Source organism: Candoia aspera, chromosome 1, assembly GCF_035149785.1.
Source record: "Candoia aspera isolate rCanAsp1 chromosome 1, rCanAsp1.hap2, whole genome shotgun sequence".
NCBI lineage: Eukaryota > Metazoa > Chordata > Lepidosauria > Squamata > Boidae > Candoia > Candoia aspera.
Genome location: NC_086153.1, coordinates 211,040,674 through 211,065,785, shown reverse-complemented (window position 1 = coordinate 211,065,785; position 25,112 = coordinate 211,040,674). Strand labels below are relative to the sequence as shown.

The 25,112-nt window shown below is 39.3% G+C and overlaps 1 protein-coding gene across 1 annotated transcript in view; it reads left to right on the top strand.

Moving 5' to 3' along the window:
- The window catches only part of THSD7B (thrombospondin type 1 domain containing 7B), a 456,317-nt gene that overhangs the window by 303,767 nt on the left and 127,438 nt on the right, over positions 1–25,112 (top strand). The window contains exons 12-13 of the mRNA XM_063318405.1: positions 14,885–15,079; positions 23,336–23,599. Coding sequence (XP_063174475.1) covers positions 14,885–15,079; positions 23,336–23,599 — 459 coding nt within the window. The remainder of the gene's footprint in view (positions 1–14,884; positions 15,080–23,335; positions 23,600–25,112) is intronic.

The following is a 25,112-nucleotide window of genomic DNA, read 5'->3' as shown; positions in this document are numbered from 1 at the left end:
TCTAGGGGGTGGTGCTCATCTCCGTTTCAAAGCCGAAGAACCGGCGTTTGTCCGTAGACACTTCCATTGTCATGTGGCCGGCATGACTAAATGGAACGCCGTTACCTGCCCACCAAAGCGGTACCTATTAATCTACTCACATTTGCATGTTTTCGAACTGCTAGGTTGGCAGGAGCTGGGACTAGCAATGGGAGCTCACCCCGTCATGCGGATTCAAACCGCTGACTTTCCGACCTTCTGATCAGCAAGTTCAGCAGCTCAGTGGTTTAACCCGCAGCGCCACTGCGTCCCTTAACTTGTTTTACCAATGCCAAAAATGTAGGACACCTCCACAAATCACAACATCCAGAGAATGGCCAAAGTATGGAATCCAGAAATGATTTATAATGGGCAACTTTGATCATCAGGTGAACATCAAGGTGTTTCAAAGCATGTCCCTGTTTAGAAAAGCCGCATCACATCACTTTGCAGACTCTCAGAGTAAGCAAGTAAAGTACTAATTTCACCTTAATGTAAAACACTTACTGACCTACTTTACTGGGCTTGTAAGCAGTCACTCTGCAGTCTTACTATTTTGATCAAAGTGTTTGCATATTTGATTTTTCCCCCTTGATGGACATCAAGAAATTCATTAGTCTCTGTGTTTATAACATGCAAAAATGGTTTGCTTATTTTCATAAGCAAATCTATAATTGAGATTCCATGCTGATTCACATATGGTGCTTACGAGTCAATTAAATTGCCCTAACAAGCAATTACCAGTTGATTGTTTAATTTATTTTAGCAAGTGATGTTAGTCTTTTCAAAAGTTTGCATATATGTAAATCAGTAAATAGAATAAATGCCCTTTTCTAGGCCTGAAATACTGGAAAATGTAAATTTGGGAGATCAAGTATAAAAGCATAGCAGACTTTATCTTTTCTAATATTTGTGTTTTGATATCATTTAGAAGATTATAATGCAGATGCATATACGTACTTTTTGGAGAGAGATATAAATAGTTTGGTGTTTACTAGGCTTACGATTATGCATATGAAAGCTTGTGAACAAAGAAATGATAAAGAATCATCCCCTTTCATATGTTAGCATGCATGCTTTCTAATAAGGACAATAATGAAGATAATAAAGTACATACTGGCTTACATACAGTAGAAGCAAATCCAAGTTATTTCTATACTTCTTGATAAGCTACAGTCTGCAACTTTAAATCAGTATCAGCCGATTTACATCCGCTTTTATAATGGATATCCCTTCTGAGAGGGACCCATAGTGTGACTTTAAGCTAAGGGTGGGCATATTTTTTTCCGAGCAAAGGCCTCATGTAATTTTTAACTATTTTTCTCCCTGGAAGAATTCTGTAGTACATGTTTAATGACATTCTGACATCACCAGATTTTTAGAAATTGCAATTTTCATAGTCAATTTCAAGAGTAGGAAATGCTAGTTTATTCCCAAATATCTCCATGTCAACGAAACATTTGTACGTATTGAAATGATGTGATAAGGCCTTCTTTGCTCATAAATATATAGTACTTGATGGTATATGAAGCCATATGGTTAAATAAACAACTGTGAATATAATCTGCTTGGCATTAATGAATATGGTCACCTATAACTTTTTAATCTTCTAGAGAAAATATCTCAGATCAGTAAAAAGAGTAACCTTTATTTCATCTTCTAGGTGGCTTGCAGAGTTTCTGAGAGTAACAGTGAAAGCAAGAACCAGAAATGAAAAAAATAATAATAATATAGTGCTTGATTACCTAAATCTTTCAGTTGATTTACAGACTCATTAAAGTATTATTATAGTGGTAGATCTCCAGTATTTTGTGGATGCTATTTTTCCTCACTGATTAGGCATTGATCCAAATACTTCTACTTCATGGCTTATCCTTCTACATTTCCAGAACATTATTAATGCATTAAACATTATTCTGATTCCCTCTTGTTTTGCATTTCAATTTAATTTAGTTTGTCAAGGCAGCAGAAACAACTCTGTTGTTAAAATCTAGATTAATCAGTAATCTTTGTAATGATCCAGCCATCTTATTGAAGATGAGGTAGAATTTCAGTCCAATTATCACATCATTCCACAGCTTTGTGGAACAAAATACCAGTCTTACATGGAATCATAGAGCTGAGCTGGATCATAGAAGTCCAATTATAAAGTTTGAAAAAACATACTGTACATTCATAAATTCTCTGTCATAATTAATCAACTTGAAATATTCCGTAGTCTGTGAAATTACAGATTTAATAAAAACATCAAGTGCTATCATTTTTGTAAAAAGTTTTTTTTAGCAAAAAATCAAATCAGAAGATTGAAATTTATTATTTAATCTAATCAGCATGATTTAATAAGTCTAGTAGCATGATCTTACATACTTACATGGAAACAGTATTTAATCCTTGCAGCTTTTACCTATTCTCTACTCCTGTATATTATTTTCATCAAAGTGAACTGCTACATCAGTGCTTCTTGAATTACCATGAATATTAATTTATAGAAAGTGATCAGCAACAGCAAGGGAATCCATAAAAGAAATAGTGTCTTATTTTAGGACACTTTAAATACAACATGTATGTTTTTATGAAATGTCTCATTTATTTATTTGTTTGTTTGTTTGTTTATTGAATTTCTTGACCGCCCAACTCGTATAGGATGACTCTGTGCAGTTTACAAATAATAAAAATAGCATATCACTAAAAAAAATACAATGTACATATATAAATATAAATATAAAAATATGGCTGCGAGAGCTGGACCATAAGGAAGGCTGAGAGAAGGAAGATAGATGCTTTTGAACTGTTGGAGGAAAATTCTGAGAGTGCCTTGGACTGCAAGAAGATCAAACCAGTCCATCCTCCTGGAAATAAAGCCAGACTGCTCACTTGAGGGAATGATATTAAAGGCAAAACTGAAATACTATGGCCACATAATGAGAAGACAGGACACCCTGGAGAAGATGCTGATGCTAGGGAGAGTGGAGGGCAAAAGGAAGAGGGGCCAACCAAGGGCAAGGTGGATGGATGACATTCTAGAGGTGATGGACTCATCCCTGGGGGAGCTGGGGGTGTTGACGACCGACAGGAAGCTCTGGCGTGGGCTGGTCCATGAAGTCACGAAGAGTCGGAAGCGACTAAATGAATAAACAACAAACAAATATAAAATATGAACACAAGATGGCAAATCAAGATCTTACCGTTGGCACCATCACAGTGCCAACCACCTCCATCCATGGCTATCCCCCCTCCCACCCCAAGCAAGGTGGCATAACCAGGTTTTAACCCCCTTCCTGAAGGCCAGGAGAGTGGGGGCCTGTCTTATCTCCAGGGGTAACTTATTCCAAAGGGCAGGCGCGATGGCAGAGAAGGCCCTCCTCCTGAATCCAGCTAATCGGCAATCCCTCATGGACAGGGTCCATAACATGCCCTCTCCGCCTGACCAGGTGGGATGGGTCAATGTCACGGGGGTGAGGTGGTCCCTCAGGTAACCTGGACCCATGCCATGTAGGGATTTATAGGTGATAACCAACACCTTGAATTGGACCCATAAGCAAACCGGCACCCAATGCAGCTCGCGCAGCAATGGTGTTATGTGTGCCCTCCTTGGGACTCCCAAGACTGTTCGCATGACTGCATTGTGCACCAGCTGTAGCTTCTGGATACTCTTCAAGGATAGCCCCATATAGAGCACATTACAGTAGTCTATATAGGAGATGACTAGGGCATGAGTGACTGACTAGAGGGACTCTTGATCCAGTAAAGGGCGTAGCTGGTGCAAAACACAAAGCCATGGAAAGCCTGGGGGTTCCCCTGGCCACGGCTGCCACCTGCTTTTGAGCAGGAACCATGAGTCCAGGAGAACCCCCAGGTTCCTCACCGGATCTGTCTGGGGCAGTGAAACCCCATCCAGAGTCAAAGATGATAAGTTCCCAGATACCAGGGAGACCCCAACCCACAGCTGCTCCCTCTTACCAGGGTTCAGCTGAAGCCTGTTGTTCCCCATCCAGACCCTGCAGCCTCCAGGCACTGAGAGGGCAGTCACAGCATCACTTATGTCACCCAGGATAGAGATGTATAGTTGAGTGTCGTCATATTGATGATAGCTCACCCCGTGGCGATGGATGATCTCACCCAGCAGTTTCAGTAGATGTTAAAGAGGAGTGGAGAGAGTACCAAACCCTGCAGCATCCCACAAAGGAGGGGCCATTGGCCAGATCTCTCACTCCCTATCAACACTGATTGGGACCGGCCCTGGAGGAAGGAGGTGAACCAGTGCAGAACCATGCCACCCACCCCCAACTCCCTGAGTGACCCAAAACGATACCATGGCCGATGGTATCAAAAGCTGCTGAGAGGGCAAGAAGAGCCAGGATGGATGCACTGCCACATCCCGCTCCCACCAGAGATCATCCATAAGTGCGACCAAGGTTGTTTCCATCCCATATCCAGGCCTGAAACTCAACTGAAAAGGGTCCAGATAATCCGTTTCATCCAGGACTCTCTGGAGCTGCAGCGCCACCACTTTCTCAACCACCTTCCCTAAAAACGGGAGGTGGGACACTGGACAAAAATTGTCCAGAATGGTGGAATCCAGTGATGGTTTCTTGAGGAGGGGGCATACCATCCCCTCTTTAAAGGCTGCTGGAAACTCTCCCTCCACTAAGGATGAATTCACCATCATCTGGACCCACCAACACTTCACCTCCTGAGCTGTCTTCACCAGCCATGAGGGACAAGGATCTAATTGACAAATGGTGGCATTTACAGACCCGGGAACCCTGTCCACTTCTTTGGGCCCAACAGGATCAAACCATTCCCAGATAATCAGATAAGTACACTCCTCAAGCATCTCCTCAGACCCTGCTTCATGCTTGGCATCCAACCTAGAGTGGATTCGAGCAATTTTATCTTCCAGATGCCCAGAGAACTCTTCTGCATGGCCTTGTAGGTGGGTCACTGGGCCCACCTTCCCCAAAGGGATCAAATGATCTTAAACAGTGCTGTCGGGCAGCATTCTGCGGATGCAATAAGACAATAAAAGTGGAGAAATATTGACATTTCCCCGCTCTTATCGCCACAAGGTAGGCCTTAATAGCGGCTCTAGCTTGTGTTCAGTCGGATTCGGTCCTCGTCTCCCTCCAGCAGTGCTCTAGACGTCTCTTAACCCTCTTCAGAACCCTCAGCTCCTCAGTAAACCATGGGGAGTGTCAGGTTTGATGGGTCAAGAGAGGTCACACAGCATGATTCTGTCCAAGGCCCTGGCTGCCTCCCTATTCCAGGCAGCAGCCAGGGTCTCTGTGGACCGTGCAGCAGGTCCTCGGGTATAACCCCCAGCTCCCTCTGAAACCCTGCCGGGTCCATCAGTCGCTGGGCAGGGGCAGACCAATCGAATGGGTCCTGCCTCCTGGCAGAGGGGGGCAGCATAGGAGAATCTCAAGGTCACCAGGGCGTGATCTGACCATGACAGTGGGGAGAGATGTAACTCTCCCCTCAGCTCACATTGCCACTACTTTGACAAGAAAACCAAGTCTGGTGTGAGGCTCAAGTTGGGTCCCAAATTATCTGAGACAGGCCCATGGCTGTCCTACATAGACAGGATGTCATGAGTAAGGATGGCGAGCAGGGGGCTCCCATCCAGGCTGTAAAGTGCATGCGTAGTACTGAGGAATTAGGTGGCCATTCAAAGAGACACAGATTGGGCCCGCCTTAGCCTTTGGGGTTTATATGTCTGGGTTTTTCCCACGCTTCTTCAGTTTGTTAGGATTTTCTGTTATGTAGCAGTAATAAAACACTAGAGACCTATTCCTTGTCTCAGCGTGGTTCCTGGCTGTTAGGACAGCACCCCTGCCTCCTTCAAGGGAGGCAGTACCACCCCTCATTCAAGGATGCATTAACCCTATGGAACAGCCTTTCCCCTGAGATCTGGAGGCCCCTAACCCTCTTGGCCTTCTGGAAGGCTGCAATGATTATGGCTTTTCTCATTCAGGCACTGGACCAGAATGATAGATGAGCCCAATATAGTGATTGTGCAATTGAGTTTGTTATATAGTGCTTAAGTTATTACATTATAATCATGTTAATTATGTTTCTTCTGTTGGATTTATAGAGATGTTATTATATTGTTTTTGTTATTTACTGTTAGCCTCCCAGAGTTCATATGTAAGATGGACAGTCTTATAAATTTTATAAATAAATAAATAAACCATCACATGGATGCAGCCACATGTCACCCTCTGGGCAGTCTTAACTAGCCAGGTTGGGTATGGACCTAAGGGAGAGATAACCAGGTTAGTAGTCCTAAGGACCCTGTCCACTTCTTCAGGAGTTATAGAGTCAAATGCCTTCCAAATAACAGGACAGAATATTGCCTTGGTCAACTCACAGGGACTCTCTCAGTTGGAATTTAATTCGGAATGGAGCTGTATGATGTTATTCCTCATAAAATAATTTCTCTGCTAGTACTATTTTTTCAAAGTAATGGCTTATAAGTGTTGGATTATTCTGCCAGAGGGCAAAACTTTGATATTGGCTAGAAAGGTGAGGAAACCTGCTGTGTGTCCTGTCCTCAGGCTGGGTCAGTCAGTGTGAAGTTGTAAATCCAGCAAGCAAAGACACAATCATAAATACAGTCCAAGTTCAAAGGAAATAGAGTTCACAGGGCAAGACAGTACTTACCGTCTGAGTCAATCCAGGATTAAAGTTTCCAGGAAAGCACAGCAGGTTTTTAGCATAGGACATGACATGCACTTCAGCAAAGGATCGTTACCTTGTCGTGGTGCTGGAGCTTGAGCACTTCAATGATGCCATGAGCTAAACCGTGAAGGGCCACCCAAGATGGGAAGGTCATGACAGAGAGGTCAGACTAAATGCGATCCCTGGGGAAGGTGATGGCAAACCACCCCAGTATTCTTGCCGTGAAAACTCAATGGATCAGTACAACCAGAGATATGTCGGTATACCATCGGAAGATGAGACCCCCAGGTCGGAAGATGGTCAAAATGCTACTGGGGAGGAACAGAGGATGAGTTCAACTAGCCCCAGACGTGATGACGCAGCTAGCTCAAAGCCGAAAGGATGGCTAGCGGCCGACGGTGCTGGTGGTGAACGGCGAATCCGATGTTCTAAGGATCAACACACCATTGGAACAGGGAATGTAAGATCTATGAGCCAGGGCAAATTGGATGTGGTTATTGGTGAGATGTCAAGATTAGAGATAGACATTTTGGGCGTCAGTGAACTGAAATGGACTGGAGTGGGCCACTTCACATCAAACGACCACCAGATCTACTAGTGTGGACAAGAGGACCACAGAAGAAATGGAGTAGCCTTCATAATTAATAGTACAGTGGCTAAAGCAGTGCGCGGATATAATCCAAAAAACGATAGAATGATCCCAATTTGAATTCAGGGCAAGCCATCTAACATCACAGTGACCCAAATATACGCCCCAACCACAGATGCTGAAGAAGCTGAAGTAGAGCAGTTCTATGAGGATCTGCAGCACCTACTGGACAACATGCTTAAAAGAGATGTTATTTCCATCACAGGAGACTGGAATGCTAAGGTGGGCAGTCAAATGACACCTGGAATTACAGGTAAGCATGGCCTAGGAGAACAAAACGAAGCAGGACATAGGCTGATAGAATTTTGCCAAGACAACTCACTCTGCATAACAAACACTCTCTTCCAACAACCTAAGAGATGGCTTTATACATGGACTTCACCAGATGGACAACACCGAAATCAGTTTGACTACATCCTTTGCAGCCAAAGGTGGCGGACATCTATACAGTCGGTAAAAACAAGACCTGGAGCTGACTGTAGTTCAGATCACAAACTTCTTATTGCACAATTTAGGATCAGATCAAAGAGATTAGGGAAGACTCACAGATCAGCTAAATATGAGCCCACTAATATTCCTAAGGAATATGCAGTGGAGGTGAAGAATTGATTTAAGGGACTGGACTTAGTAGATAGGGTCCCGGAAGAACTCTGGACAGAAGTTCACAACATTGTTCAGGAGGCGGCAACAAAATACATCCCAAAGAAAGAGAGAACCAAGAAGGCAAAATGGCTGTCTGCTGAGACACTAGAAGTAGCCCAAGAAAGAAGGAAAGCAAAAGGCAACAGCGATAGGGGGAGATCTGCCCAATTAAATGCAAAATTCCAGAGGTTAGCCAGAAGAGATCAGGAATTATTTTTAAACAAGCAATGTGTGGAAGTGGAAGAAGACAATAGAATAGGAAGGACAAGAGACCTCTTCCAGAAAATTAGAAACATCGGAGGTAAATTCCAGGCAAAAATGGGCATGATCAAAAACAAAGATGGCAAGGACCTAAGAGAAGAAGAAGAGATCAAGAAAAGGTGGCAAGAATATACAGAAGACCTACAAAGCATTGCTAATAACAAGGCAGCAGGAGATGACGGCATCCCAGCTGAATTGTCCAAAACCTTGCAAGATGATGCTGTCAAGGTAATGCATGCTATATGCCAGCAAATTTGGAAAACACAAGAATGGCCATCAGATTGGAAAAAATCAACTTATATCCACATACCAAAAAAGGGAAACACTAAAGAATGTTCAAACTATCGAACAGTGGCACTCATTTCACATGCCAGTAAGGTAATGCTCAAGATCCTGCAAGGTAGACTTCAGCAGTTCATGAAGTGAGAATTGCCAGATGTACAAGCTGGGTTTAGAAAAAGCAGAGGAACTAGGGACCAAATTGCCAATATCTGCTGGATGATGGAAAAAGCCAGGGAGTTTCAGAAAAACATCTATTTCTGTTTTATTGACTATTCTAAAGCCTTTGACTGTGTGGACCATAACAAATTGTGGCCAGTTCTTAGTGGTATGGGGATACCAAGTCATCTTGTCTGCCTCCTGAAGAATCTGTATAACGACCAAGTAGCAACAGTAAGAACAGACCACGGAACAACGGACTTGTTTAAGATTGGGAAAGGAGTACGGCAGGGCTGTATACTCTCACCCTACCTATTCAACGTACACAGAACACATCATGCGACATGCTGGGCTTGAGGAATCCAAGGCTGGAGTGAAAATCACTGGAAGAAACATTAACAATCTCAGATATGCAGATGATACCACTTTGATGGCTGAAAACGAAGAGGAACTGAGGAGCCTTATGATGAAGATGAAAGAAGAAAGTGCAAAAGCTGGCTTGCAGCAAAACCTCAAAAAAACCAAGATTATGGCAACCAGCTTGATTGATAACTGGCAAATAGAGGGAGAAAATGTAGAAGCAGTGAAAGACTTTGTATTTCTAGGTGCGAAGATTACTGCAGATGCTGACTGTAGTCAGGAAATCAGAAGACGCTTAATCCTTGGGAGAAGAGCAATGACAAATCTCGATAAAATAGTTAAGAGCAGAGACATCACACTGACAACAAAGGTCCGCATAGTTAAAGCAATGGTGTTCCCTGTAGTAACATATGGCTGCGAGAGCTGGACCATAAGGAAGGCTGAGAGAAGGAAGATCGATACTTTTGAGCTGTGTTGGAGGAAAATTCTGAGAGTGCCTTGGACTGCAAGAAGATCAAACCAGTCCATCCTGCAGGAAATAAAGCCAGACTGCTCACTTGAGGGAATGATATTAAAGGCAAAACTGAAATACTTTGGCCACATAATGAGAAAACAAGACACCCTGGAGAAGATGCTGAGGCTAGGGAGAGTGGAGGGCAAAAGGACGAGGGGCCGACCAAGGGCAAGGTGGATGGATGATATTCTAGAGGTGACAGACTCGTCCCTGGGGGAGCTGGGGGTGTTGACAACCGACAGGAAGCTCTGGCGTGGGCTGGTCCATGAAGTCACGAAGAGTCGGAAGCGACTAAACGAATAAACAACAACAACATGACATGCAAGGTTGGGCTGCTATAGAAAGTGTTCTAGAGCTAGATTACAAGAAGCTGTAAGCCACTGCACACAGTCAAGGCAAACCAAGAAGATAATAGACGTTACTGTTACTGAAGGAAGGGACACGCAGAAACGGTCGCCTGCCACAAAGAGAAGGCTGGGCAGTCTATTATGAGGTTGGACAAGAGAGGCACAAAAATGTTGAATGGTATACTTGTCAGTGACACATCAGTCATTGGAATCCTTTTGTTAGTTCATTAACCTTTCCTTTAATAAAAACTACTTGTTCAGAGCTCTTGCATTTTTGAGAGTGTGCTTGTTTAGTTCCAATCGTGGCTTACTGGTTGAAGCCTGCCCCTGACTAAGCACAACCAACATGAATCAATCCTCCTTTCCCATCACCAGGCTGCTACCATATTTTGCCACCTGTGCCAGGCCCAGAGGATCTTCTGTGCAGCTGGGCATTCTGCCGCTTCTCTACTTTCTGACTCTTCACTCAAAAATGGTGGCCTTCCATTAGCTAGATGGATGTGGTTCTTTTTAAAGATCTGAATCACAAAGAGGATATTGGGAGTAGTGGATCCTAACAGCTGCTTTCTGCTGTGGTTAGGGTTGGGACTTTTTTTGTGTGATTCCCTGGAAACCTGGATCCTCCTCCTCATCTTCTAAGGATGACAGTCATGATGTATTTCTTGCAGTTGTTGGCTGTTAAGATTAAAAAAAAATATGAGCAACATACAACATAAATCTCTTCCTTGTAATAAGGCAACTTTGTTGATTTTGCCAAGATTACTCAGCCATGACTAAGTGGATTATTGAGATTTGGTTTATGTATGACAAACAATATCTGCATATAGAGTGCTTCTGTTTACTATTCTTGTTGGTCAGCGATATCCTGTTTCATGCATAGGTTTTTGCCCACCCTGAATCAGTCAACTGACTTAGTCCTAGGCGGGTTTTTTAGATTTCTGTCTTGTTTAATTAATTATTTCCAAAGTACTTTGTTAATGCAGCAATGCTCCAAATTAAACTGTCCCCTTACTCCATTTCAAAACTTTCATAATCCAAACTCCTGGCAAGCTTTTTGCTTTTAAATCTTCATAATTATTTTCTTTCTCTTTACTATAATCCTTCCCATCGGTTGAAGGTACATTCCCCCGGGTGGCTTTTAGGTGCTCTGTTGCATTGTCTCTTTTCTCTTTAATTTCTTTCTGTGCTTGAGAAAGTGGATTGGGCAAACCCAGTATCCATTGAACAGGCTTTGCCTGAGGCTATGAGCTTGCTGTATCCTTCTGCAGCTCCAGGCACTCTACTCACGGGTCACCAACAGGTTCCCTCTGGATCCTGCAGGCTTCCCCCCAACAGGTTCCCTCTGGATCCTGCATGCTTCCCCCTGGGGAGCTGCCCTTGGCAGCTCAACTGGGTGATCTCACTAAGAGGGCAGTTTAATTTGGAGCGTCGCTGTATTAATAAAGTAGTTTTGAAATAATTAATTAAATAAAACAGAACTCTGTGGGAAAGAGAATTGTTTAAAATTGCAAAGCAGGATGATTGGTTCACTTCGCTAAACAAAGAGATAGGTCAAGAATGGAAACTGGAAGCTACGAAAGACCACATGCTTATGCACGTAGGAGATGACAAAAGAGATTAAAGAGCTACTAAGTGGAATGTAGATCTACAATACCACAGAGGTGAATAAGGAGTTGCATATTGTGAATATATTGCTAGAAAAATAGTATTTTTCTTTTTTTCTTTTTTCATTTCTCTCTCTCTCTCTTTGGATAACAAATTCAAAAACTGGTTACTGTAAGAAAGGCAATGAATGTTGCAGAAAGGACTACAGTTTGACCATTCACAAAAGGCCAACACATAACAGAAAAAGGGATTACTCCAGAATCTTTATATAAAATATTTGAGGAATTAGGGAGGAATATAACTGTATCAGTAAGGGCATCAATTAAAAGAGACCTGACTACTTTGGAAGAGAGAATGGAAGAAAGATGTACAATTATGGAAGAAAAGATGAATAAAAAATTGGAAGAATCTATAATACAGATGAGTGGAGAAGTTAAATTAAAGAAAAATAGAAATTTTGCAAAATAAAACAGAAGTAATAAATAGGGAGATGGGAAAAGGATCTAGATAGTGTGGTATTACTGGATTTGAGGGAGAAATAATTTTGCTTAAGATTGAGGGCAGTTCCAGAGGAACCTGGCAAAGACATTAGAAAGAAAAATGTGGCATCTTTAACAAAGTTTTGAAGATGAAGATATGAAATTAGAAGTGGACAAAGTGTACATAATTAATGTAAGATAGCAAAAATAAGAAAAGTACCAAGAGATATACTTGTGTACTTTGTCAGGAAGAAGAAAAGAGACCAGGTTCTACCACAACATTTTAATACAATTTGTTTTTCTTCCTAGCATTTTTCCTGTGGGTGCAGGGTCCAGTTTTTCAGATCAACCAAATGTTGATCCATTGATTGCAGCAGGAATAGACCAACTAGCTTGTTGCCTGAGTCTGACATCATGGGCTGAGAGAGAGTGACTGGCCCAAAGTCACCCAACTGGCTTTCATGCCTAAGGCAGGACTAGAACTCTGTTGCCTGGTTTCTTGCCTGAAGCCTTAACCATTAGATCAAACTGGCTCTTTTTTAAAAACATTTTTAATACCAAAAATATTTAAATATTAAATTAAAAACAGTTTAATACCAAACTAAGGATAAATAATTCAGAAGTAATTTTATTGAAAGTAATACCTATCATAATACTTTGAAAGAGAAAAGAATAGAACTTTTTGACAGATAAACAGAAGAGGATACCATTTCACCGGGATAAATTAGAAAATAATTTTAACTTTCAACCAACAGAGATACCAACTGAAGTCAGATATCAAGGTTGATTAATACAGGAAGATGGAGAACTTAATATGAAGTCAAGAGAACAAATGATGGCAGAGGGATTTAGTTTTCAATGGTTTTCATATGCATAATTAAGAGAAAGATTTAATATAGATTAAAAGGTAGCTGGAATTGAACAACATAAGACAGAATTTGAAAATGAATTGTGTACAGATGATGAACATGTGATTCCAAAAATGTATTTTAAACTTTTGTTAAGATTTGAAACAGAAGAGGAACAAGTTAAATATTACATGATAAAATGGGCTATGAATTTTGGTTATAATATATAGATGGACAAATGGAAGAGAATATGGGTAAATGGGGTAAAATTCACACTGTGTTATAATTTAAGAGAGATTTTTTTATAAAATGATGTACTGATGGTATATGACATCAGAGGAATTATCAAAGATGTATAAAGGTACTTCAGGTCAATATTGGAAATGTGAAAAACATGAAGGCACATTTTACCACACATTGTGAAAAAGTTAGAAAACTTTGGATACAAATATACCCAATGATACAAAGGATTTTAAAGATTAATATTGAGAAAAATCCAGAACTCTTTTTATTGGGACTTATTCGATAGCCAATTAGAAAAGACTCATGAAAGACTGATATTATATATGGTGACTGCAGCAAGATTACTATATGCATAACAATGGAGGAATACCAAAATTGAAGGAATACCAACATTCCTCCACAATGGAGGAATGGATTGGGAAGATGACAGAATTGGCAGAAATGGCAAAGCTGACCTGTTTGGTCAGGGACAAAACAATAAGTACTTTTATAAAAGACTAGAAACCTTTTATGGACTTTTTGCTGAAAACAGAAAAAAGTGAAGTGATGATTTATGGATTTGATGATTGAAAAAGGATTAAATAAGAGGCTGAAGGGATTTTTGTAATATCAAAGGAGGAGGAGGGATAATGAGTGTGTTTAGAACTGTTGAAGGTCAGAAGTAACTTACTTTGTCTGATTCTTATTCTTCAACTATCTGTTTCTGTTTTGCTTTCTACACTTTTTAAAATTTCTATTTTTTCTTTCTATTTGTGTTTTCCTTATATAAAAATTCTCAATAAAATTATATAAAAAAGACTTTTGTCCTGAACAGAATAAAAATAAAATAAAAATCTGCAGTATTTGTTTAGTGACTGCCTCGTACAGTGACTGTTCACAGTTACAATGGTGATGAAAAAGTAACTTTGCAACCAGTCCTCACATTTATGACCTTCACAGGTCTGTAAAGCAAAGGAAAGCTAAAGTAAAATTATAAAGCAGAGTTGTGGTTTCACTTAGAGACTGCTTTGCTTAATGACCAAGTTGCTGGTCCCAATTGTGATCACTAAATGAGGGCTACCTGTATTTTCCTTCCCACCTGCAGATACCTCCCTCTTATGCATGGAAATTTCTGGCTGCTCAAGGTTCCCTAATTACTTTTTACTGTTTTGTATGGGAATAGTCCACTGGGAGACTATTTTTATTTGTGAGATTGTATTCTTAATCTCCCCTCTGACTAAGTGTTTTGTGTTAGCATAGAGAATCCATTGGGCATCCCTAATAGATAAAGTACTTCTCCAGAAAAGAGAAAAGCCTCCTGAAAAAGTTTTAGCCTGTATTTATGCAGAAGTCATTCTCTGTGTTTTAATCCTATCTGTAGTTCTTTAAGGATGTTTATAGAGTCAATAAACTTCGTTTTTTATTTTCTTTTCTTTTGGGTTTTTTTTGGGGGGCGGTGACCTCTAGAGTACAGTATTATTACTGTGACAACTGGTCTAAATGTTCACTCTGGAATTTTCCACAAGTCCTAAAAAACATTTAGAGATATGAATAGGCAACAGAATGTGTAAAAAAAGAAGTATTATCTTCTTTGAAGTAAGGATACCATTCTGAGAAAAGGAAGTACAGAACTCTACATACTGGTTATCATCAAAAATAGTTTAATACGAATTCTTCATTTTTGGTTAGAATCTTATTTTCCTAAAAAACTTGATGGTAGCACACATGATCTAGGTCTTTGATTCTAAACTCATCCTGTGCCTCCAAGGAGTTTCCAAATTGTTTATTTATGTCTTTATTCATTCACTGATTTTCTGCAGTTGTGACATGCACCTTGGAAAGTAATCATTCAGTAGATGCCAGTGAGTGCTTGAAGTGGGCAGGACCGATGCCTTCGCTTGCCCAGGATTGCTCAGTGCCTTGCAAAGATGACTGCATGTTCACTCCTTGGTCTAAATTTACAGCATGCACTTCTGATTGTGAATCAACACGGACCAGAAGAAGAACCCTCACAGGTAGTGTCAATATTTTATGCATCATACTTAGTCCTTTTGCTTCCAAATGTCCAGGGAACAGACTTTGGAGATTTGCCAAAGGCAATTAAGTATATTCTTGTTCACTCAGTATTGACTTACTAATAATTTGCTCCACTACTCTATTAATTCAGCAAGTCAGTCAGGAGGGCAATCTCTTCTTAAGGTGTCTAGAGAAGAGATCATAATTTCATCAGCAAACTCCTTAATCTACTTGAATGTTGGAATTATTCCGGAGAGCCAACAGGGGCAGGAATTCTTATTTCCTTCTGGAATTCTGGCACCTTTTCAAAGAGATTTCCATCATCTCTCAAGGGACTGCTCTTTCCAGTTACACAACTGTAGAAACTGTGGATGATATCCTATGTTAGTTACTGCAGAGATTTATAGGAATCAAACAGAAATGTGGATGCCTGAATTGTTACAGTACTATATACTATATACTATTGATATAGATATCTTACTTCAAAAGTTTTTGCATCTGTAGGATGTTGAAAAAAAATCTGCAGATTACAATTGTATGTTTATTTGAAACTTTCTCAGTGTGTTTATTATGTTATGAATTAGGTTTGTATGGTTATATTTCAGAACTCGCACTGGTAGTCTGCTGCAGTAAATTCAGTGGGTTGCATTCATACATGCCTGTGTAGAGTATTACATTCTCCAAACTCTGAAAATATCCATTATGTTTGATTTCACAAATGCAGGATATGTGGTGTTTTTACCCATAAATGATTTTGAACTGTATTGGCCTTGCTCAGCTGGCTGCACATCTACCCACTTTTACAGTAATGTATCATTATGTATTAATCTGCAAATACTAGAGATGTAGTGCTTTTCTATAATATGAATCACTGTGTGTTCCTGCCACATCTGAAAATCACTACTCCTGACTGGTCACAGCTAGTCACTGATTTTGGTTTCCAAGCATATTTTAAGTGTCACTTAGCAACCATCTTTGCCTTCTCTTCCCTGAATCCTTACTCTGCTAGGAAACAAGATGAATTTGTACCATTCACAGGTCTAACATATAACTGTCGAAAGAGAAAAGAGCCTGAAGTCCATTAGGAAAGATCTACTGGACAGCAACGCACAAAAAGTTTTTCAGTGGATAATGATGTGGCTGCAATGAAATTTTATGCTAACAGCTACTGTAGCTGCATCTTATACTCAATGATGAAAACTATTATATTAGAAGATGAGGTGGGGCTGATTTATGGAATAGAAAATACTCATTTGAAATAGGAAATCACTTATTCAGATCCCATCTCAGTCATGCTCATGCTAAGTAGGTGACAGGTGACCATTTTCTCAGCTTTAATCTTCTACCTCAGTCATAGGTATAATAATAATGATAGAATAATAATGTGGTTACCCCTTAAAAGGGTATTGTGAAATACTTCATATAGTTTGTAAAAAGCTCTGAAAGCGCTAAAGCATTATATAAATGTTGTGATAACATCCTTGCCTTAATCAATTAGACATCTGCTTAACTTGTCACTCCATCTAAGGAAATTTCTTCCAGCAAAAAACACAATCCATCATCTTACTGTTTAGCAGTGTCAAGAAATTGAGTTGCTGACTAGGGAGGGATGGTCCTCTTTTTCACTTTTGCTGAATCTCTAACCTACAAATTTCCAGCTACAAATTATATTTAGGAATTGGAGAAAAGTTTGTATTTGTGCATTTGTACATGCTCTTCCTCAGTATAACTTAAGGCTATGCAAATTCTTCGCGTACAATGCTTTGCTGGAATTGAAGGACAGCCATATGAAGGACAGCATGCAAAGGCACTTTGGAGTAGCCAGGCAAGCCTGGAAAAGGATGTAGCTGCTTTAATTATTTTAAAAAAGGTGCTTTATGCACCCTTTCAAAGGATTTGCATAGTGCATAATGCATAACATTTTAAAGCAAGTTTTCTACAAGAAAATTAATTTTTTCTGTAAAATCTGAATGTTTCTGCTTATGTCCCCTAAAATATATGTTCCTTTGGTTCTTCCCATCCTCAGGAGAGTGCAGTCTAAAGTTCTGAGGACCCTTTTTCAAATCCCTAGATGTGGTCTGTTGAAGGTTGGTGCAACATTTGGTTGTCCATGTTTCTTCACTAGTTAAAATTAAAATTCCTTGCAACTTAATGATTCCTGATAGTTGTCAAATGAGCTGGATGAAGACGGTTCTAAAGGATTTTTTGTCATAAAAACTTATGCTTCTTTAAAAACTGCACACACTGCTGTCTACATACTTTGAAACTCTGATGTCTCCTCTTGCCCAGGATCATGGAGATTGAATTATAATTCTCATAATCACTAACAAAAGATGCAAATTATATATGTGTCTGGAAGCACAATTCAACACCCATAAACCTTAACAAAAGAAATGCAAGCCATTAAGATTTCCATGTAATAAAGGGGTTGTAGGCTACACTGGGAAGTTGAAAACGTCTTGGAAGAAGGCTGTGGCAAACTAGTTCCAAATCTGCATAGATATGTCCCCGCAAAATGGAGGATTTTGTCACTCCAGTTTCTCTCTTAGGGTTAAGAAAAGAAATTGATGAGCAGAATCTGGAGCAGAGTGAGTCAGTTACAATGCCTTCCTCCCCTCCCCTCCATCTCCAACAAAGTCCTTCAAGGTTTGGGGTTACTTGATGAGACCACCTAAGACTTCTGGCTAACTTTCAGTTCGCTTGCTGGTCTCCAGCCTCTTCTCTCATGCATATATATTCTCAGAATTAGGCAAACTACACATATTTCTTGCGTGTTTTACAGCTGTTTAAGTGACTACTTAATAATAAACTCCTTATTCATGTCATAGATTAACATTGATTCTAGCTTTTGGCTTCAGTAGCAAAAGTCTCTTCAATTTTAGGTATGTTTCTTTCCAACATTCTGTTATAGAAACTAAAAGTTGGAATCCTGCCAACTCCAGGTAATAGTTCAACCAGAAGAGGGGTTTAATCTAGGTGTCCAAAATCCTAATTTAATTTGCTGTTTATTGCATAACCTGGGACACAAACACACAGGGGAGCTGAAAAAAAAATCACCTGCCACTGCCTTTAAAATAGGTTTAATATTATCTACCTACATTATTTACCTATTTATCCATCTTTCTTTGGATGTGCAAGGCAACTTTCATCATATCACTGTTATACTCACAGGAACAAATTAGAACCCATAATTTAAAAAAAAATGAAAATTTTTGAAAATCCCTATTGGTCTTTGAGGACAGAAGTTGCAATTATAACATAAAGTCTTTTACAAAACAGAATCAGCATGTATTATAACAATAGAAAGTTTAATGAGAGAGTAATTATTATTATTTAATGATCCATGCTTTTGAATAAAACATTAAATAGAACTTGCAAGGGTGTTACTCTAAAACTGATACTTTGAAATAATACAGCAAGCTATTCAATGATAGCATGTTGTTGTTGTTATTATCATCATCATCATCTTAAAAAGTAATAGTTCTTACGCATTCTTTAAAAAATTAAGCCCTGATAACTCTTTATGCCAGAAATATTTACAAAGCTGTCATGTTTATTTTCTCTTTAAGCTTTTGATGTCTTACCTCAGTTAATGGAATACCAAATAAACTAAAATATATTTTCTATAATATTAAAGGAACAAAGGGTGGTAGTAACATGTTTTTCATATTATTTTATTTGTGTTTACTTGATTTGGTCCAGCATATGATGTAGGGGTAGAATCAGTGTTATGCTTAAAAATAGGAAAATTCACAAGCTGGGCCAAATTAGATATTACAGGTAAATGCATTTTTTAAACGTGTTGAGAAAAATTATGAATTTATGGTCTTAAGATAGTTGTCTTGCACAGCCAGAGCTACCCAATAAATGTGAGGCAAAATGATAGAAGACAGTAAGAATGCAAAATGATTTTGAGCAGTGTGTTGAGATGAATGTTTTAGGCCAACAGTTTTTAAAAGTCTGTCACAAAAGTCTTTGTGTTAAAGCCTAGTGGGATCTCTAAACTTGGAAAACATTTTGGGAACACAGAGCTACTGAGATCTCAAAATCATTGGAAAGATGTGGGAAAAAGTTTTTTTGCTGTGGGCAGACAGGATGCTGATTATATCTCTTCAAAACAAAATAAAACAACAAAGGCACTTAAATAATGTGATCTGCTCTTTGCACTTCCCATCACATTTTTATGCAAACATGCAACACAGAGCTGAGGCACTGATATGGCAGATTTCCATGTCTTAATTCAAACGTGATTGTATTTATTCACATTTTGTTGAAGTGATGTGAGGATCAGCAACAACCATGCCGTTTTCATTATGTATGAGTTACGCCTTTCTTTGCCAATAAGACATGCATTTATTCTCATAATCTTGTCATAGTTTGAAGACATGTGTCATGTACTTGGACTTCCTGTTATGCAAATAGTTACCCTCTCTTCCTTCTGCATCCATAATGCCCCCAAATTTGAAGTTCCCCTGGCTCTTCACAGTTCTGATAGCCAGAATTTTCCAGAGGGTAATAAAATAAGTTCTATAAAAATTGTCTATCCTGCCAGTAAATAGACAAAGTTAGAATTCCCCAGCCTTTTTTGCTTTTGTTAATCAAAAAATTATTACTTAACATATGAGGAGGTATTGTTTCACATGTGAAAATAGCTTTGTTTGATTTTTTTAAGATAGCAAGAAAACTGAAAATAACATTGTTCTCTAATAATTGTACTGATACATCAAGAAAATTGGCCAATTTGGAGGCATTTAGGGAATATCTTCCTCCTGTTTTCTGCATGTTAATATTAAACATGCACAAAATTAGCTTGCTTCCTACTACACATTTAATAGCATATGTTATCTTATGCTTAAATCTGTGTGTGGGTTGCACATTTAGTATTAATCATCAGAGAAGCATCCCCCAAGTAAATGCCTGTTCAATCTAATCCGAGGTTACATGACTTTGTAATCTGAATTATGAAACTAAGAGAGAATGAGAGTTAAGTCTCATGTTCAAGAAAGACATATTTATCTTATTTAATTACAAACATTTCCCCCCAATTTAACAGTTTTTTATGCTGAAAATGATTTGTAATCAAACTGATGGAACAAAACAGTATTTAAGGCTGCGGATTCTTGAAAAAAACATTTTAGAAAATGGCTCTGAAAATAGTAACATATTAATTTTTAAAAAATGGGAAATAAAGTGTCGAGAATGCTGTTGGGAATCTCAAAGTGGGAGAGTTCTGTAGGAAAAATTACTGTTTTGTGGTACCAAGTGAGCCTCAGCAAGCAAACAGACTGAGTAGGAGAATGTTGGCAAATTTTATAAAATACAGTCATCCTCACACATGGGCACCAAGGGAAGCTGTTTATATTCAGTTGAGCTGTGTGTTCATGGATCTCCTTACAGGCATGCTCTGTGACGTTTCACAGGGTGATTCAGTTTGAAGGAATCTTGACTGAATTACCCCTTCAAACTGAATTACAAGTATCTAAGGCTGTTCAAGGCATCCGACTGTACAGTACTGAGTGTCTCCGAGTCGCCTCAGAGAGATTCAGAGGTGATTCCCAGAACTGGTGGAGCCTGAGCATCCCTGCAGGAATGCTGCTTTGCTGCTTGTATCTCACTGTACTGCTAGCATCCATTTAGGGGGGATCCACCTGGTGAGAAAGAGAGAGACAGATTTACTTTGCTGCCCTTTTTGATCTGATTCTCTTTTTCTTATATGATCCACTGCCTTTCCACAGATCCATACTTGTTTATCCTATCCTTCCTTAACTGACAGTCATCTTATCTAACCTGTAGAATTACCCCTATTAAACCATGTATCCAATCTATCTGCAGTTCTCAGACTCTTTTAATTGTTTTCATTCTCCTCTCATGTTCCCACTCTTCCCCAAAAGTTGTTTTAAAAACTTCAAAATATAGCATTCCTGTTATCATTCTCCTACATTTTGTTTGTTAGGCTTGTCTTGCCTTGTACTGAGCAAGTGGTCTTATTCCTTGTGTGGGTGGAGGTGCTTGCTTTCTTAAGGTGAGGAAAGGATACCCTAGCAGCTTCCAGATTCTCCAGCAAGCAGCCTATAGAGCAGTTATGGTTAACCAGACTTACGGAACCATCTGATACAACAGATGCTTCCAGATCTTGAGTTTCTCTGCATCCTTGGTAGAATGGGCACAGCAGTGTTTGCATTTTCTGCGCCAAATGAGGAAAGCCCATCGTCCACCTTCCATCCTCCTTACTTTCTATAGAGGCACTATAGAGAGTGTATTGACCAGCTGTATTTTTATCTGGTTTGGAGGCTGCAGTGCCTCGGATAGGAAGTCTGTGCAGAGGGTGGTGAGGGCAGCAGAGAGGATAATTGGGATTTCACTTCCTCCCATTCAGGATATAGCGCATACACAATGTCTGTCCAGAGCCCGAAATATTGTCAGTGACCCCGAAATATTGTCAGTGACCCCTCCCACCTCCATTATGGCTTGTTCTCCTTGTTACCCTCTGGGAAGAGGTTCCGCTGCATTTGATGTAGAACAACCAGATTAGGTAGTAGTTTTGTCCCCTGGGCTGTTAGACTCCTGGACTCTTAATAATCCCGTCTTACTTCATGGTGGCACATGTTGTATGTAGGACCATGATATTTATTAGGGATAATGATTAGGGGAGTGGAATGGTAAAGAATATGTATTATATATTATAGTAATTATTTTTTGTGAGCCAATTGCAACGAAATTTCATTTTAATGTGCACCCTGGTGTATAGTGGAATGACAATAAAAGTCTAGTCTAGTCTAGTCTAGTCTAGTCTAGTCTGTTCATTGCTAGAAAGACCTGTGACTGCAAACAGATTATTCTTATGACAACTTGCCAGATTTTCATACAACTTTTCTTAAGACTAGCCTTCCAGCAGAATATATTGGATTATTATAGTCAATGGGTGGAACCCTACTGTTGTCAAGCAAACATTGATCCTTCTATGGCTCCCAGAACCACGCTATCAATATTTGGTATTATAGCATATGAATGCTACAATTTCCGCCTACGTCAGTATATGTAAAATACCAAGCGAATAGAACTTGTCCCAAACAAGCCAAAAACTGGGAATATTCACTCCATGCCCCTGAATGATATCATTACATCATTGATCTGCCATCTGTAACTCCTGGCTGTGAAAAATAATGGGTGAGTAGGTAGGTAGATAGACAGATGATTCCCAGGTACCAGAACATGTTGCCTGCTTCTTTTGGCAACAGTTTGAGGATACTAATACAGAGAAAGCTATCTTGATACTTTAATCAGAACTTAGCCACTTTTTCAGGGGGTAGACACTGTTACACAATTTCATTTGATCTTATGGATGGAATTTTAATACTTAAAATGACTAAAGTCTCATGAGATTTCATGTGAGAACACAAAGTTCATGAGAGACTAGGTTATCTCATGAGCTCTGCATCAATTTGCATGTATTTTTAAATTATTTTTAATAACATCTTTTGGCATCACTAAGTGGTGTTTCAGAACCACCATTCTAGGAAATGGAGTCCTGTGGTTTCTGGCATAGATCTTAAATTCATTGTGTCCCCAAAACTCCTGAAATCCAGGTTTGCCCAGATTTCTGTAGACAAGTCTCAATATCTGAGCTAATGTAATAAATAATGAAGAGTGAGAAATTAGGTGTTTGGTGTCTTCAGGAGGTCCACCTGCTAATCTGTGTTGGAAAAAGACTTGAAAACCTGAACCTGGACTGCTTAAATGCCAGAATTCTGGAGTTTGGGCTCAGCATCCATATGTGGAAACTGTATTCAATTAATTTATAACATAGATTCAAAGAAAGAACTGCAGCTTACTCTTCTACTTTTGTAGGGTTCCCTAAGTAACTCTAGGCTGCAAACGGAGAGTGAGATAATAAATGTATTTTCTTTGGATAAGTACAGAGGGGAAGAACAGACTTTTGCTTTCTTTTTTCTTTTTTTAATAACAAAAGTAATCAGACAGTTGCTCTCCTTGTATTGTTTTGTGCTTTATCCAAAAGATTCTTTCGGATTTCCTTTAGGTTTCCTGGTTGCCCTGGAGATACCTCCATTGTCTTGGCTCTCCAGAGCTCTGGCAGTAACTAACAGATGTCTTTGAACCAACTCTGCTGCTGTATTTACATTTCAGATGGTTTGGTTCTAACTGTATTAAAGCCCTTCAAGTGTAAATAATATGACATATTGTTATCAAAAGCAGCAGATGTTACGCTAACAAGCATATTTTCCTGGTTGGAACAGGGAGAAGCAGAAAGCGAGACAAGTGCCAGAATACAGAAGTATATCCTCAGCTTGAAACGGAACTATGCCCTTGCACAATATTTACCTCCCAGCCCCATGGAAATTGGTCAGAATGCATAATTTCTGTAGGAAAAACAGAGCTACAATTAGAGCTGAGATTTCACAGACATGCCAAAGAATGTGGAGAAGGTGTGCGCTTCCAAGCACTTGCCTGCTATGATAAGACCGGCAGACTTGCGGAACCCTCTCAGTGCAACCATTCAGGTAAAACATCAGACCCTCAAAGGTAGTCATTTGTTACACCTCCTTTGGTATCTAGATACTGTTACACTTGCTGTAGCAAACACTGGTGTTTTAATAAATCCCATAACATAGGACAGGAAAGCAGGATATGATTTTGTTAACCCAACTTGCCGTGTCAACGGTCTTTAAGAAGATAATGTGTGTAATACCAATTCATTAATAACATCTATTAATTAATGTCTATTGTGCTGCAGCTGTACAGAAGCTAGATTTTAGACTGGCAGACATGAACGAAAAAATCTTGTCTACTTAGTTTTTATTGTAAACTGCTTCAAGAGGGGACTGCATGGAAAGCAGTACAGAAAAATATAAGCTGAAGTTTATCTCACTCCTCTTGCTATAGTTGTGAAATCTGGCTAATTATTCTCTAATTACTTTGATTCTTTAGTAAATCTTAAGGCAAAACCACTTGGTTAAAGAATAACAGCTGTATGTAGTATGGCTTCCTGTTATGCCTGACCTAGAAATATTACATTATTAGTGTGGGTAAGTTCTCTCCAAAAAGAAAGCAGCTTAAAATTTTGAGAAGTGTGAAAATCAGCAACTGACCACTGTATAAATGTCATAAACTGGAGTTACATTAACAGTTGTTAAATGTTAAAACATTTCTCAACATCTAATTATCATACTGTCTATTCACTTTCTGCATGTTGTCACATTCTGTTTTTGTTGTGTTGTTTTTTGTTGTTAATAATTAGTATTGTTTATGACCCTTTAGTCTTGTCTTCACTCAGCTTTTTCTTATTTGATTTTGGGTCATGCATTGCCTCTTTTTGTCAGCATGCAGAATCCCCAATGGGAAGAACAGTCTGTTAACAGTGTTAGAGTTGTACCCATCCGCTTGACTGTAATGAGAATCCAAGGGGGAAAACTGAACAGAAGGAAATAGTATGAAGCTGCTCTGTAACGGAGGTGTTCATTGGAGTATAACAATTACATTCTAGCAGCAACAGTAAATTCATGAAAGGTAGTTCCTTATGAATCACTGCACACCTTTCCAGGTTTTGCCTTTTTAAAATTTATATGAGAAAAAGCAACACAATCAAGTCATTTGCTGGATAGGGCTTCTCCATATTTTCATAGCTTGTGGGCATAAATGTTAAAGTAGGACTCTTTGGAAAAAATATGGTACTGATATTTTCTTGCAAATACAGCTTACTGGGAAAATAGAAGAAATTCAGGAAAACATGTTGCCTGCAGAAGTAGTTTCTAGCCCTTGTACACTCAGACATGTAGCTTTGTACTATTATTACTATTTAAAATGCTTTGAGGTTCTTCATTTTATTCATCCTCAAAACTTCATTATTTCCACTGCTAGTAAAATAAACCCAAGAGAGTCAATGGGATTGATAAGCTCATATTTTACTAACTAAAGTCCAATACTACACTTATTATGCCATGAATACCAGCCTATGCAAAAACTGACCTAGCAAGCCACCTTTAGTTCTCAAGACGTGCATTGTTGCTTCCTGAA